The 12,378-nt window shown below is 38.0% G+C and overlaps 1 protein-coding gene across 1 annotated transcript in view; it reads right to left on the minus strand.

The window, feature by feature from the left end:
* LOC109413053 (uncharacterized) overlaps positions 1–12,378 on the minus strand; it is a 554,573-nt gene that overhangs the window by 172,492 nt on the left and 369,703 nt on the right. The window contains exon 9 of the mRNA XM_062854506.1: positions 2,875–3,092. Coding sequence (XP_062710490.1) covers positions 2,875–3,092 — 218 coding nt within the window. The remainder of the gene's footprint in view (positions 1–2,874; positions 3,093–12,378) is intronic.

Here is a 12,378-nt window from a genome sequence, read left to right on the forward strand (position 1 = left end):
TAGCCTAAAACGCCATTAAACAGCCGCCATCTTGATTTTGGAACCGCTATCTTGGATATCCTGGTCGCCATTTTTGGACACCGGACATCTTCCTCATACCAAATATACCCCTATTGCATGGTTTTAGAGTCTAAAACGCAATTGAACAGCCGCCATCATGGATTTTAGACCGACATCTTGGGTATTCTGTTCGCAATTTTCGGACTCCAGACATCTTCCTCATTCTAAATATACCCCTATTGCATAGTTTTAGGGCCTAAAACTACATTAAACAGCCGCCATCTTGAATTAAGAACCGCCATCTTGTATTTGTTGCCACCTTGGATATTCTGGTCGCCATTTTTATACTCCGGACATTTTCCCCATACCAAATTTATCTATATTGCATGGGTTTAGGGCCTAAAACTCCATTGGCCGCCATATTGAATTTGGAGCCGTCATTTTTGATATTCTGATCGCCATTTTTGGAGTCCAGGCTTCTTCCCCATACCAAATATACAAATACTGCTAAGCCGCCATCTTGAATTTTAAGCTGCCATCTTGGATATTCTGGTCGCCATTTTTGGAGACTCCCCATACCAAATTTACCCATTTTGCATAGTTTTAGGGCCTAGAAGTACATTAAACAGCCGCCATCTTGGATTTGGAGCCACCATATTGGGTTTTAGATCGCCATCTTGGATATTCTGGTCGCCATTTTTGGAGTCCAGGCGCCTTCCCCATATCAAATATACCCATATTGCATGGTTTTAGAGACTAAACACCATTAAACAGCTGCCATCTTGAATTTGGAGCCGCCATCTTGGATTTTAGACCGCCATCTTGGATATTCTGGTAGCCATTTCTGGAGTCCAGGCTTCTTCCTCATTCCAAATATACCCATATTCCATGGCTTTAGAGCCTAGAATTATATTAAACAGCCGCCATCTTGAATTTGGAACCGCCATCTTGAGTATTAGGCTGCCACCTTGAATTTTGGGCCAACATCATGGAATTTCTGGTCTCTAATGTTGATTTCCGCACAAAATCCGTCAACCATGCTAAAGGTTACAATAACACAGCGCAACCATTTTTTGTCTCAAGAGCAAACTTATGTGTCTCTGACAGATATCCGGGCTCAGATTTGCTCCAGCACGTCACAATTTTGAGCTATACCTCAATTTATAGGGCAAAATATGCGATTTTGGGCTTTTTTGACTGCCAGCCATTAAGCATGGAAATATTTTTTTAAGCAATCAAAAGGTAAATTAATCAATTAACATCTAAATTAACGACTCATGCAAAATATTTCGTTTTATTAAATCGAATTTGATAGTTTTAAGCGATTTATGTTAGGTACGATATTTCCCATACAAGTCACCCTCCAAAAGTTGCATGCAAGTTTACTTACTAACATTAAATGCTTAAATCTGTCAAATTTAAACGCCTTGACCGATCCGGACCATTTTTAATAGCAAACAATGCGGTAAAATTCCGGTTCGATTCGAGCCATAATCCGAAAAATCGGCCAACGGGAAGTGCTTTAAAAGTGAGTGAACTTTTTTGCGCACAGACATACATACATACACACATACAGACATCATCTCAATTCGTCGAACTGAGTTGATTGGTATATGTGACTTGACCATCCGAGCCTTCTATCGAAAATTCGTTTTTTGAGTGAACATATAGCTTTTCAGTACACTTTGGTGTACGAGAAAGGCAAAAATGCACGGGAATTGTTTAAAAGAATTGCCAGAGACATTTTCCTAAGTTTTTATTCAAAAAACAAAATAGAAAAAATCGTTGCATTATGAAACGCCATGGAAAGTATGTTTACCCGTTCTGATTTAAACTTGAAGAAGGAGGTGCATTCATTTCTACCTTTCTTCAGTGTGACCATTGAATCGGCGTTCCAGCAAAACCTGATGAGACAGACCCTGGATTCATTCAAAACAAATTCAAAAAGTAGTTTTCTGTTATGCCACGATGTACCGTACCATTGCTTCTGATGATATGGCGTTGCAATTTCTTTTGGCAAATTCGTCTGGCGCGTTACGTGTGTGACAGTATACATCTAGAGTCTTGTACCATTTGGGCAGGTGTACCTATTTTGGGCACTTGCCGCTATAAATAAGCCAATTCCAAACGGATTGATTTGAATGTACAGTATCTAACTCTATACAAAAACTCAAATCAATCGGTTTGAAATTGGCTTAGTTATAGCGGCAAGTGCCCAAAATAGGTACACCTGCCCAACTGGTACAATACCCTATGTGTGTCTCTTAATTATGAAGTATTCGTCTGCTTGGGAAATGGAAAAGGATCCTGTAAAAGCTCAAGTGGAGGAGGAAACCGGCATTTTTTTTTGTAACTCATGTTGGAAGGTTTTGCAGAGATAAAACAATATACATACATAAATGTGTAGAGCAAACAGAAACCGAGAATGTTGAGTTCTCAGTTTCACACTCATTTATGGTATTTGTTATACAACTTTTTTTTAATTAAAAAAATCTCAAATGCTGATTTTTCAAAGATGAAAGTATAAAAATTTACATTCTGTAAATTTTTTCTTACACTCACCAAATATGAGTGACCAGACGTTAAAATTTTGAGTTGATTTCGTCCATAGTTGTGATTGTAACCCTTGGGGTTTCCCGTTTGGAGGTGGCCTTTCAATGCGACCTTCCCGACCGCCGTAAATGGGAATGTCTTTTAATTTTTCAAGTACCCCATTACGGTGCACCACACGAATGTCATTCAAAATCAAATTTATGTGTGTATGCAGTTAGAAGAAAACATCCTCAAAAAGTCGCGTCTACTGATCTCTTTTCATGAGTGTACAAGAGGAGAAGTAGGATATAAAAGTGTGCCCCCTAATGATGAGGTTCTTACCCGTTGAATTGGGATGATGCGCTCTCGCGGTTGGTGCTGGGGCTGCGGTTGAGTATAAGGCTGCTGATAGTGTTGTTGTTGTTGTTGTTGATGATGAACGGGCTGCTGCTGCTGTGGTGGATAATGGTAGGGTTGCTGCGGCTGTTGCACTGGCTGTTGGTGCTGATAGTCACCCTCACCGAGCTCAGCTGGTGGTGGCCAGGCGACACGCTTCAAACCTGCAAGTAGACGAATGGTTCGACGGATTATCGTAATTAGTTTTGTAATTTAATTTAAAACTTTATCAAACAGAGCATGTGGGATTTAATTGCAATTATGAGATCGTTTGAAGGAGTAGAAGATTTTAATTAAACTCATTTTTTTCATTCAAAAGATTGAACACACTGGAAGTTTTTATTATATGTATTATAAACTATTATAATGCATTGACACCGGATTAGCAATCTTTAATAAAAGGATACATTTCTGGTAGAAATGATTCATTTGTTTTGATACAATATGCTTCCATTTATTACAAAGAAAATAAAAACGAAAAACAAAAATGGGAAATCCTTGTTTAGGATTTTTTTTTCGGAAATTTTGGAAATCCCTTCCATAATTACTCTGAAAATTTCATGGATCTTTTGAATTTTCGTGAGCAATAGCTTTCTTTATTTTTTCATCGTTTTTGTTTTATGTTTTCGGTTATCCTTTGAAACTAGTCCAACAATTGATTTAAACATTTATTTCGCAATTGCTTTTTATTTTTGTTTCCAAATTTCTTTTAGGGGTCCTACTTTTGACTATATTTCAGGAAGAGGGCATTGGGAGCTTTTTCAGACATATCTTTCAGAATTTCTACGGCATTTTCTTCGAGAAATGCTTCAGCGATACCTTTGTAAATTACTTCTAAAATATCCTTCTGATCTGCTTTGACAATTCTTTGGAAATTTCTTCGATACTCTTCTGGTGCAACTTTTCTGGTTGACTAGGTAATTCTTTCGGCATTTTCTTTGGAAATTGATTCAGCAATTCCATGGGAGTTTTTCTGGTGGTGCTTTTAAAAATTTCCTTTGACTTTTACTTTGGTGAAATTTCTTCGGCAATTCTATTGAAAGTTTGTTCAGTTAGGGGACTTAATCCAGCAATTTATGTGGGATTTCTTTTTGATTTTTTTTAGATTTTTTCAAATTCTAGGACATATTTTGAATTTGCTTTAAAATTTCAATTCAAGTATTTCAATTCATTTCATAATTGCGTCTTTCATTACTTTGGCAATTGTTAAAAATATTCTATTGGAAATATACAAGTTTTCAAAGGAATGCCTTAAAGAATGTACTATGAATTTGACGAAGGCAATCTCAAAGGAATTACACAAAATTAAAGCGAAGGCAATTGCCAAAATATTTACCAAATAATTTGCCAAAGAAATTCTCAAAGAAATTTCCAAAGAAGTTCGCAAAGAAATTTCTAAAAGTACCCAAAATTCCAAAGAAATTGCTGAAGGTGGTGTACTAAATTCCAAAGAAATTGCCAAAAAGAATCCCGAAGAAGTCTCCAAAGGAAATTCCAAAGGAAAGAAAAAACTTAAATAACTTTCTCAATTACTTCACCGACGAAAATGTAGAAAGGCATATAAAGGAATTTCCAGAAGAGCTCCAAAACGCATTACTGAAGGAATTCTTAAATAATTTTCCGATGAAGATTATGAAGACATTTCGATGAATTCTCGAAGAATTTCCGAATTTTTTTCCAAAATGATTATTTAACGAATTTTCAAAGGAATTATCGAAATAACTTCCGAAAATATTGCCAGATAAATTATAAAAAGTTTTCTCAGAAAATTATCAAAGCAACTTCCAAAAGGAATTGCCAAAAAAAGAATATCACTGAAAACGAAAAAGAAGACTTCATTGTAATTACCCAAAAAAAAAACTCCGAAAAAATTCCATTAGAGTTGCCAAAGAAGTTATAAAAGGAATTGTCGAAATTCACAAAGGCATTGCTGAAGGAACTTCCAAAAACATCCTAATAGGAAATTCCAAAGAAATACTAGAAGAGTTGCCTGGAGAATTGCCCTTTTGAGCGAAATGGAACTGAATGTCAAAAATCACAGTAGGCAGACAGAAAATTGTTCAATCAATTCCTCAATTCGTTAGTGAATTTCTTTAGCAATATAAAGACTGGACTCGAAAAAAATGAGACACTCAAAATAATGTATAACTTTTGATTGCGTTCACAAAAATAGCTGATTTTTTAACCAGGAATAGCATGTTATGTGTAGTTAATGCCCTAAGAATTTCATCAAAATCGGTTCAGTATTGGCGCAAATATTGTCAATACAATAAAATGTGATTTTGGAAATTTTGGGCATGCATTTTAAAAATTGTTTAGGCTATAACTTGGTTGTTAGCTTATCAAAACGTCTGAAACGTTCTTCAAGTAAGTCATAATAAGTGGTGAAAATTTCATTATAATCGGTTCAGTACTTTTTTTTGACAATTCAAACAAAAAAACGAGAGTTTCAAATTTTGGGCACTTTTTAATATTTCAAAATCAGTGTGCATTATTTTGACTGTAGTATTGGCATCACTGTCCCGATTTTTTTTGAAACTTTGACAGTGTAAATTCGTTGTGTTAATCTGTTCTCAGTGAAAATTTCAGCCATTTTGATTGAACATTTTAAAAGTTAGAGCAGTTTGAATGTCACTGTACCAAAAACCACATCTGCTTATTGTGACATAGTGCTACATATATGGCTATAACTTTCTAGAGGTTAAATCAAATTGAATGAAATTTTGACACAATACATCTACATTACATACTTAGATTTTTTTTATTGAAATCGGTTCAGTATTTTTGGCTCTACAGTTTGAGGTAAGAAATGTGATATTTTTTAAAGTGTTTATTTGGCCCAAGATTCTCAAATGGTAAGTCTCTTGTTTCGACGATATCTCCGCCAACACTTAACCGATTTTGATGGATTTTTTTTGGTATTAGCTATACATAATGTACTATTCCTGGTCAAAAAATCAGCTTTTTTTGTGCACGCAATCAAAAGTCATACATTATTCTTTGTGTCTCATTTTTTCGAGTCCAGTCTTTATTACATAACCCCTTTGTGGTTTCTTTTTCCTTTTTTTTTAATTGATCAGACAATTTCTTTGGAAAGTTAGGATCTTCAAATCGGAATTGGGCATTGACGATTAAAAAACATTTTTTGAATTCAAATCGAAATGCTCAAACGAACTACTAAGATTACTGAAGACAATGCCGAAAGAATTTCAAAAGAAATCGCTTAAAATGGTTCTTAGGGAGCTATTCCTTGGAGGCGTTTCACCCTCCAACCCCGTTGAAAGAAGAAATTTCCGAAAAAAAATCCAAGATTTTTTTTATTTTTCAATCACTTAACCTAATTTACAGCTTTTTTGTCAACTAGGGCACTGCGTGAGCGATTCCAATTGGCGCTGCACTTATACTTTGGGCAGCGCCTAAATGTATACTATTCTAATTCTTCTATATCGAACTGGTGCCTTTGCGCTGCTGTCATTTTTCTACCCTGTTCACGGTAGAATGATGTGCACGAGGATGTTGATGTGTGGCTCTTGTTTCTTTTCCAGTCCGATTGGGGGTCCATTATGAGTTACCGATAGCCGATATCCAAGTTTCCGGGTCCGTGAGAGCATATGCTCAGAAGAGGGTCAGGTGTCAGCCGCTCTCGGGGGAAAAAGCAACTGACGGAAAAATACAAGTTCCGGGGCTGGGATCGAACCCATGACCATCTACTTATGAAGTGAACTTGTAGCCACTACACCACGGGCACGGCTAAAAAATCAAAGAATATATGAAGGAAATGCGGAAGGATTTTTAAAAGAACTACTGATTTTCAAATAATGTTCAAAGAAAACGCCAAAAAAATTTTCCTAACAAATTCCCGAAAAAAAAATTCCAAATGTCTCAATAGAATTGCCAAAGAATTGCGGAAGAAGTTTCTGAAGAAGTTGCCAAAGGACACATTCCACGCGTTACGTTTTGCGCGAGAATCAAACTTTTGCTTCCAAAAATCGTTATGTTGTTAAATACATGCTAATCAACATATCAAACGATCAGATTTGAATAGAAGATTCACTTTATGCTTTCCGATTGGGAATTGGACCTTGATACTTCGAAAAAATGAAGAAACACAGCGTAACGGGGCACCATAGCAACAAATGACGAATTTTGACCGAACGCCAATAAATCTGCTACATTCTAGTAGCAGTTTATAAAGTTTCAGGTACTATTAGAAGAATATAAGTAATTATTTTCATTTTGGTGCAAAAAGAATCATAATCGACAGCAGGAGCCCGGAAATATCGTTAAATGAAGTTCAAAATCCGCGGTGTTTGGAGCGAGTGAGTCTCGTAGCCATATGCACATTTTTGCACCACCCCATCAGAGCCATATGCTTAAAGTTCGTACAAAACATTTTCTAGGGGTTCTTGTCTAAAATGTATCAAGAGTTCGGCCTTAAATTCACATTGAAGCTATTTTATGCTTCCGAAAAATTCCTAAACTTTTCGGAAAAGTGCTCAAAGTGCCAGTCTTTTGCTGGAAACTCCTCCATAAATATTTTCATGAATTCTGCTAACGAATTCTTTCTTAAATTCCGGAGAGTTTTCTAAAAAATTTCTCAATCATTTTCACAACCTGCCTATTGGTAATTTTTTTGAAAATATACATTTTTTTGTTCAAATCAAATCACAAGCGCAGTGATAATTACATTAATCGACAGTATCGAAAAAAATCATTCCATGTTAATCGTATTGCAGCTATTATTGCCAGACTCCTTGCGAAATATCTTCTATTATTACGTAAAATTTACGTTTATTTATTTCTTGTCAAAATTCAATTCCGTTTAATTACAAGTAAGATCAACGGTTGTACTAAAATCGTATAAACTTCCATAATGACATCATGTTGACGACCATCGGGACAAAAAGCAGTTAACAAACAATTTGGAGAAAAGTACTTGAAACACGATAAAAGTAACCCTTCAAGTGAAATTATTATTATGTTTCAACAACTAGCGAATCACGAACGTCCTTCATCGGACATAAATTCTTCCATCACAGGGTTCTGCAGAGCCGCGACATACACCTCTCTTCCAAACCTCTCCAAAGTAACAGCAGCCAGCTCCTTTCCATGTCACGGCAGAGGAGCGCTGCTCATTTCGAACACGATCTGGTTAAAGGTCGTGTGCAACATTGGCCACTGCCGGTCCGGGCTGCCTTGTTGTTTAATTATAACCAGCATTTTGCTTTCGGCTTCTTTTTTCCGCTCTCTGTCGTGTCGTCATCGTCTGCATCAGCTATATAATTAAATCATTAACTGTTGTTAAACTTCCAGGCGGAGCCCTGGCGGGTTTGCCTTTTTGCACCAGACTGGATAATAAGCTTGTTCCGGTGGGGGCAGGGTGGTTTAAAAAAATATTTTCCGACTCGGTTTTTACCACCGTTTGGAAGTGATTTAAGCCCCGGTAGAACAACAACAACATCGCAGCAACGCCTCGCGGGAAAAGCGGTTAAGCATGTATCCAGCAGACTCGCACATGCGAGCAAGCAGATGCGGAAATTCGATTTCGCCGCTCGCTGCAATCGAATTTGCGTTGAAGTGAGTGTAAAATGAGATCTCTGACCGGTTGCCATTTGTTGCTTTATTGTTGTTCGAACGTGGTGAGAAAACAAATTGGATTGGAAAATCGAATCTACCAGAACATGCAGGCCGGGCAGGCTGGGCGAGGAGATGTACGTACGTTAATCACATGCAACACCATATCTCTCTCCTGCCGCGAAACTTCGCGAGCAGCTGTGGCGGCGTATTGCACAAATTAAACGTGCAAAATAAAAACGAAATTCTGAAAGTAATTGTAGCGGACGTTGGTTGCATCAGTTGAAATGAAGTTCAATTTGCTTAACCATTTTTCAATTCATTTTGCATTCACAAATTGACAGTTCCGATTTTTTTTGGGGCAGAAGCTCTGTCTATCTGTCTTTATAGCTGATTTTGTAATTGATGTTGATGCTCGTGTAGGGGTGATGACGACTTTCTATTTAGCACATCAACCAAATAAAAGTCAATTTATTATGGCAAGGCCAATGGTCTTTGCGACCATTTAACTTGAACTGACTGAATTTCATGTGCGTTACAGTCGACTTTTTTTACCGATCGAGGTCGAAATTATGAACAAAACTGAAAATCAAAATCAAAATGATCTGATGCGAAAAATGTTAAGATTTCCGAAAAATGTCCATGGAATTTTTTTTTTCCACAAATGCTTCTTGGGGCTTCTACGGTATTCGTCCTGATTCACTTCAAAATATTCACTTGGGGTTACTTCAGGATTTTTTCCAGGAACTTTCGCTGAGATTCCTCTATGAATACCTGCTGGAATTTATCCAAGCATTGCTCTGGGTATTCCTGCAGGGATTTCTCGAGGAAGATCACCTGAAATCTCACCAAGAACTCCTCTAGACTATCCCCTAAAGGGTTTCTCTGGGGACACTTCCACAAATTCCTCCGGGGATTTATCCAAGATTTCGTGTAGGCATTTTCCAAGGATTCCTCGTCGAATTTATCTAGAAATCCTCAGATAATTCGATTTAGTTGCAAATTCATTGCTCAACATGGGAAAGCTTCGTAAACTTTATTTTGTGGACATGGAATTTGAGAAGGTTTTGGAAAAAAATAGACATTGGTGAACGATTTCTTCAGGTTTTCTAAAACTTGATATCCATGAAGGAAGCTTCATGAGTTAGATTTTTTTCTACATATTGTTGGCTAGTAAAAATGATTATTCCTCAACCTAATCGATAATTAATCTAGTCACTCAATAACTGAAATATTTCATCTCACTTAACAACTTATTTTGGTAGTGATTATGGACAAAGAAGATTACGACTCACGCGTTCGAGACATGATCAGTGCCGGTCCGTATGAAGAGTTTAAATTCAAAAACGGAAAGCGAAAGATCCCCTCAACAGAATGATAGAGGAAGTGAATCATGTTCGAAAGAAGGTAGCCAGCTTGATGGGTAAAGACAGGTTGGAAAGAAAGTTCCATGTTTCAAATCCGACGATGGCTTCCCTGTACTGCTTACCAAAGATTCACAAGAATCCGGTAGGTATGCGACCGATCTCATCCAACATCCATACCCCCACCGAAAAAATGGGTATCCGGCCATTTGATCGAATGCCGTTTGGCCGAATGCCATCTGGCCGAAAGGGTCGTTTGGCCGAATGCCGTTTGGCAGAATCATGATCAAAATAATTCAGAGGAAGTTTTTGACATTCTAACTACCAATATGATTATCTGAAGTATTTCCTTCTTTAAATCATAGGCTATTCTTTGTAGTTTTAATATTCAGGGATTAGTTGGCGTTGAAACTGCCAATATATCTTCAAAGATTTTTCCTTCTTTGAATCATAGGCTGTTCTTTCGAGTTATACTGAGACGGGGAACAGTGGTATGGTCACTCGACTTCATCATTTATTTTTCGGCCAAACAGCATTCGGCCAAACGGCATTCGGCCAAATGGTGTTCGGCCAAATGACCCGGAACCGAAAAAAAATGGCAGCATGACTAATGGAAAAAATGAGAAAATATCCCGTGAAACATGGAAAATGTGTTAAAAATTCGGTGAATTTGGTAGAGCAGCTAGAGGGGTTCAAATTGCGAAGAGGTGAAATTCTGGTATCGTTCGATGTCGCGGCTTTATTTCCGAGTGTACCAGTCACTGAAGCTCTGCAAAGCCTGCGCCGACATTTGGAACGGTGTCGAGTGCCGTAAAATTTCTGTATGAACCAATTTTTTTTCAACTTCCGGGGAAAATACTACATGGGGTCTGAGCATGGGTAGTAAGCTTTCACCACTACTAGCTGATCTGTTTATGAGCGATCTGGAAAATGAAGCCCAGAAAAAGAAGTTTTTTCCCCGAGTATGGTGGCGCTACGTAGACGATGTATTCGCTCCGGTGAAGGAACGTTGTGTAGACCAGACACTAAACATGTTAAATTCCCAACACGAAACGTTGAAATTCACGGTTGAGCAAGAAGTAGACGGGAAATTGCCGTTCTTGGATCTGTTGATTAGCAGAAACGAGGATAAGGCACTTTGAAATTTGGAATTTATCGAAAGCCAACAAGTACAGATCGGTACATAACATCTGATTCCAACCACTTTGGTGCCCAGAAGCAGGCCGCTTTTCATTCTATGGCAAACCGGCTTTACAATGTACCATTGGGAAGCGAAAAATTCAAAGATGAATGTAGAATTTACGCTGCAGCGGAGGTAAATGGGTACGCTAGAAATTTTGTTGACAAAATCGTACAGAAACATAAACGCAAAGCACACCGCCAGAATATAACGACATTGGAACCAATAACAGACAAAACCAGAAGAATAAGCCTACCGTTCTACCCCAAAGTAACCAACCCAATAAAAGCCAAGCTACAACGACATGGATTGCAAGTAGTACACCAAAGCACCAACACGTTACGTGAACTACTGTACAATTTGAAGGATACGGTTCCTCCGGATAAGCAGTCAGGAATTTATCAAATTCCATGCAAAGACTGCCCTGCCGTCTTCATAGGCCAGACACGACGTAAGTTCAAAACTAGAACTCGAGAACACAAGAATGCCGTTGACACAAACAAACCAAATGAATCCAGCGTAGCAGTTCACATTGAAAACACGAACCACAACATCAACTGGGAAGAAGCGAAACTGCTCAAATGTGTCAATAAAGCTTCACATTTGAATGCATGGGAGTCCATGTTCATCAGAAGTACGAAAAAGCCATTGAAGAATGAGGACGACCCTCCCATCGCATCGTGCCTCTTCGACCTAGCAGACTTGACGATAGAGTAATTCTCTCTTCACTTTGAACGTGTACGAATACCGTTCGAATACAACGCAGTCAGTCGAACATTGTCCTGTAGATGGGCTAGATCACGCCCGAAACCGGTCGACGTAAAGGTAAGTGTTATGTCTTGTCTCGCGTCGCATGTTATGTGTGTCGTGTAGTTCTTACGTTAGTGCAACTGTACAAAGTAAATTGTGAACAACTTATTTCATAGTCACTTACTATGACTAAACACAGGTATTCATAGTCACTTACTATTCTTATATTGCGACCCATTCATTCACTCTGTCACTTGCTTACTTGCTTACTCATCACCTCTGCTATGCGAATCACCCATCACTCACACCTCAGAAACCTTACCCAAACAAACTCAGTAGTACATCAGCCCACTGGCTCATCAATCGCTCTCTGGTCAGCTGTGATTAGCCATCAACATACTCATCAACTCACTCACTAGCCAACTCGCTTAAAACAGAGAGAAAAAAATGTGGTTTTAGACAGGGATGGGATCATTCATTTGTAAAGAGTTACATTCACTTGCTTCTATCTCAGTTCAGAAGCATGCTATCAAAAAACAATGTATGGATGAATTTAACCTTGTAGTTTTATCTGAAAGCTTA

Source organism: Aedes albopictus, chromosome 2 (genome assembly GCF_035046485.1).
Source record: "Aedes albopictus strain Foshan chromosome 2, AalbF5, whole genome shotgun sequence".
Classification (NCBI taxonomy): Eukaryota; Metazoa; Arthropoda; class Insecta; order Diptera; family Culicidae; genus Aedes; species Aedes albopictus.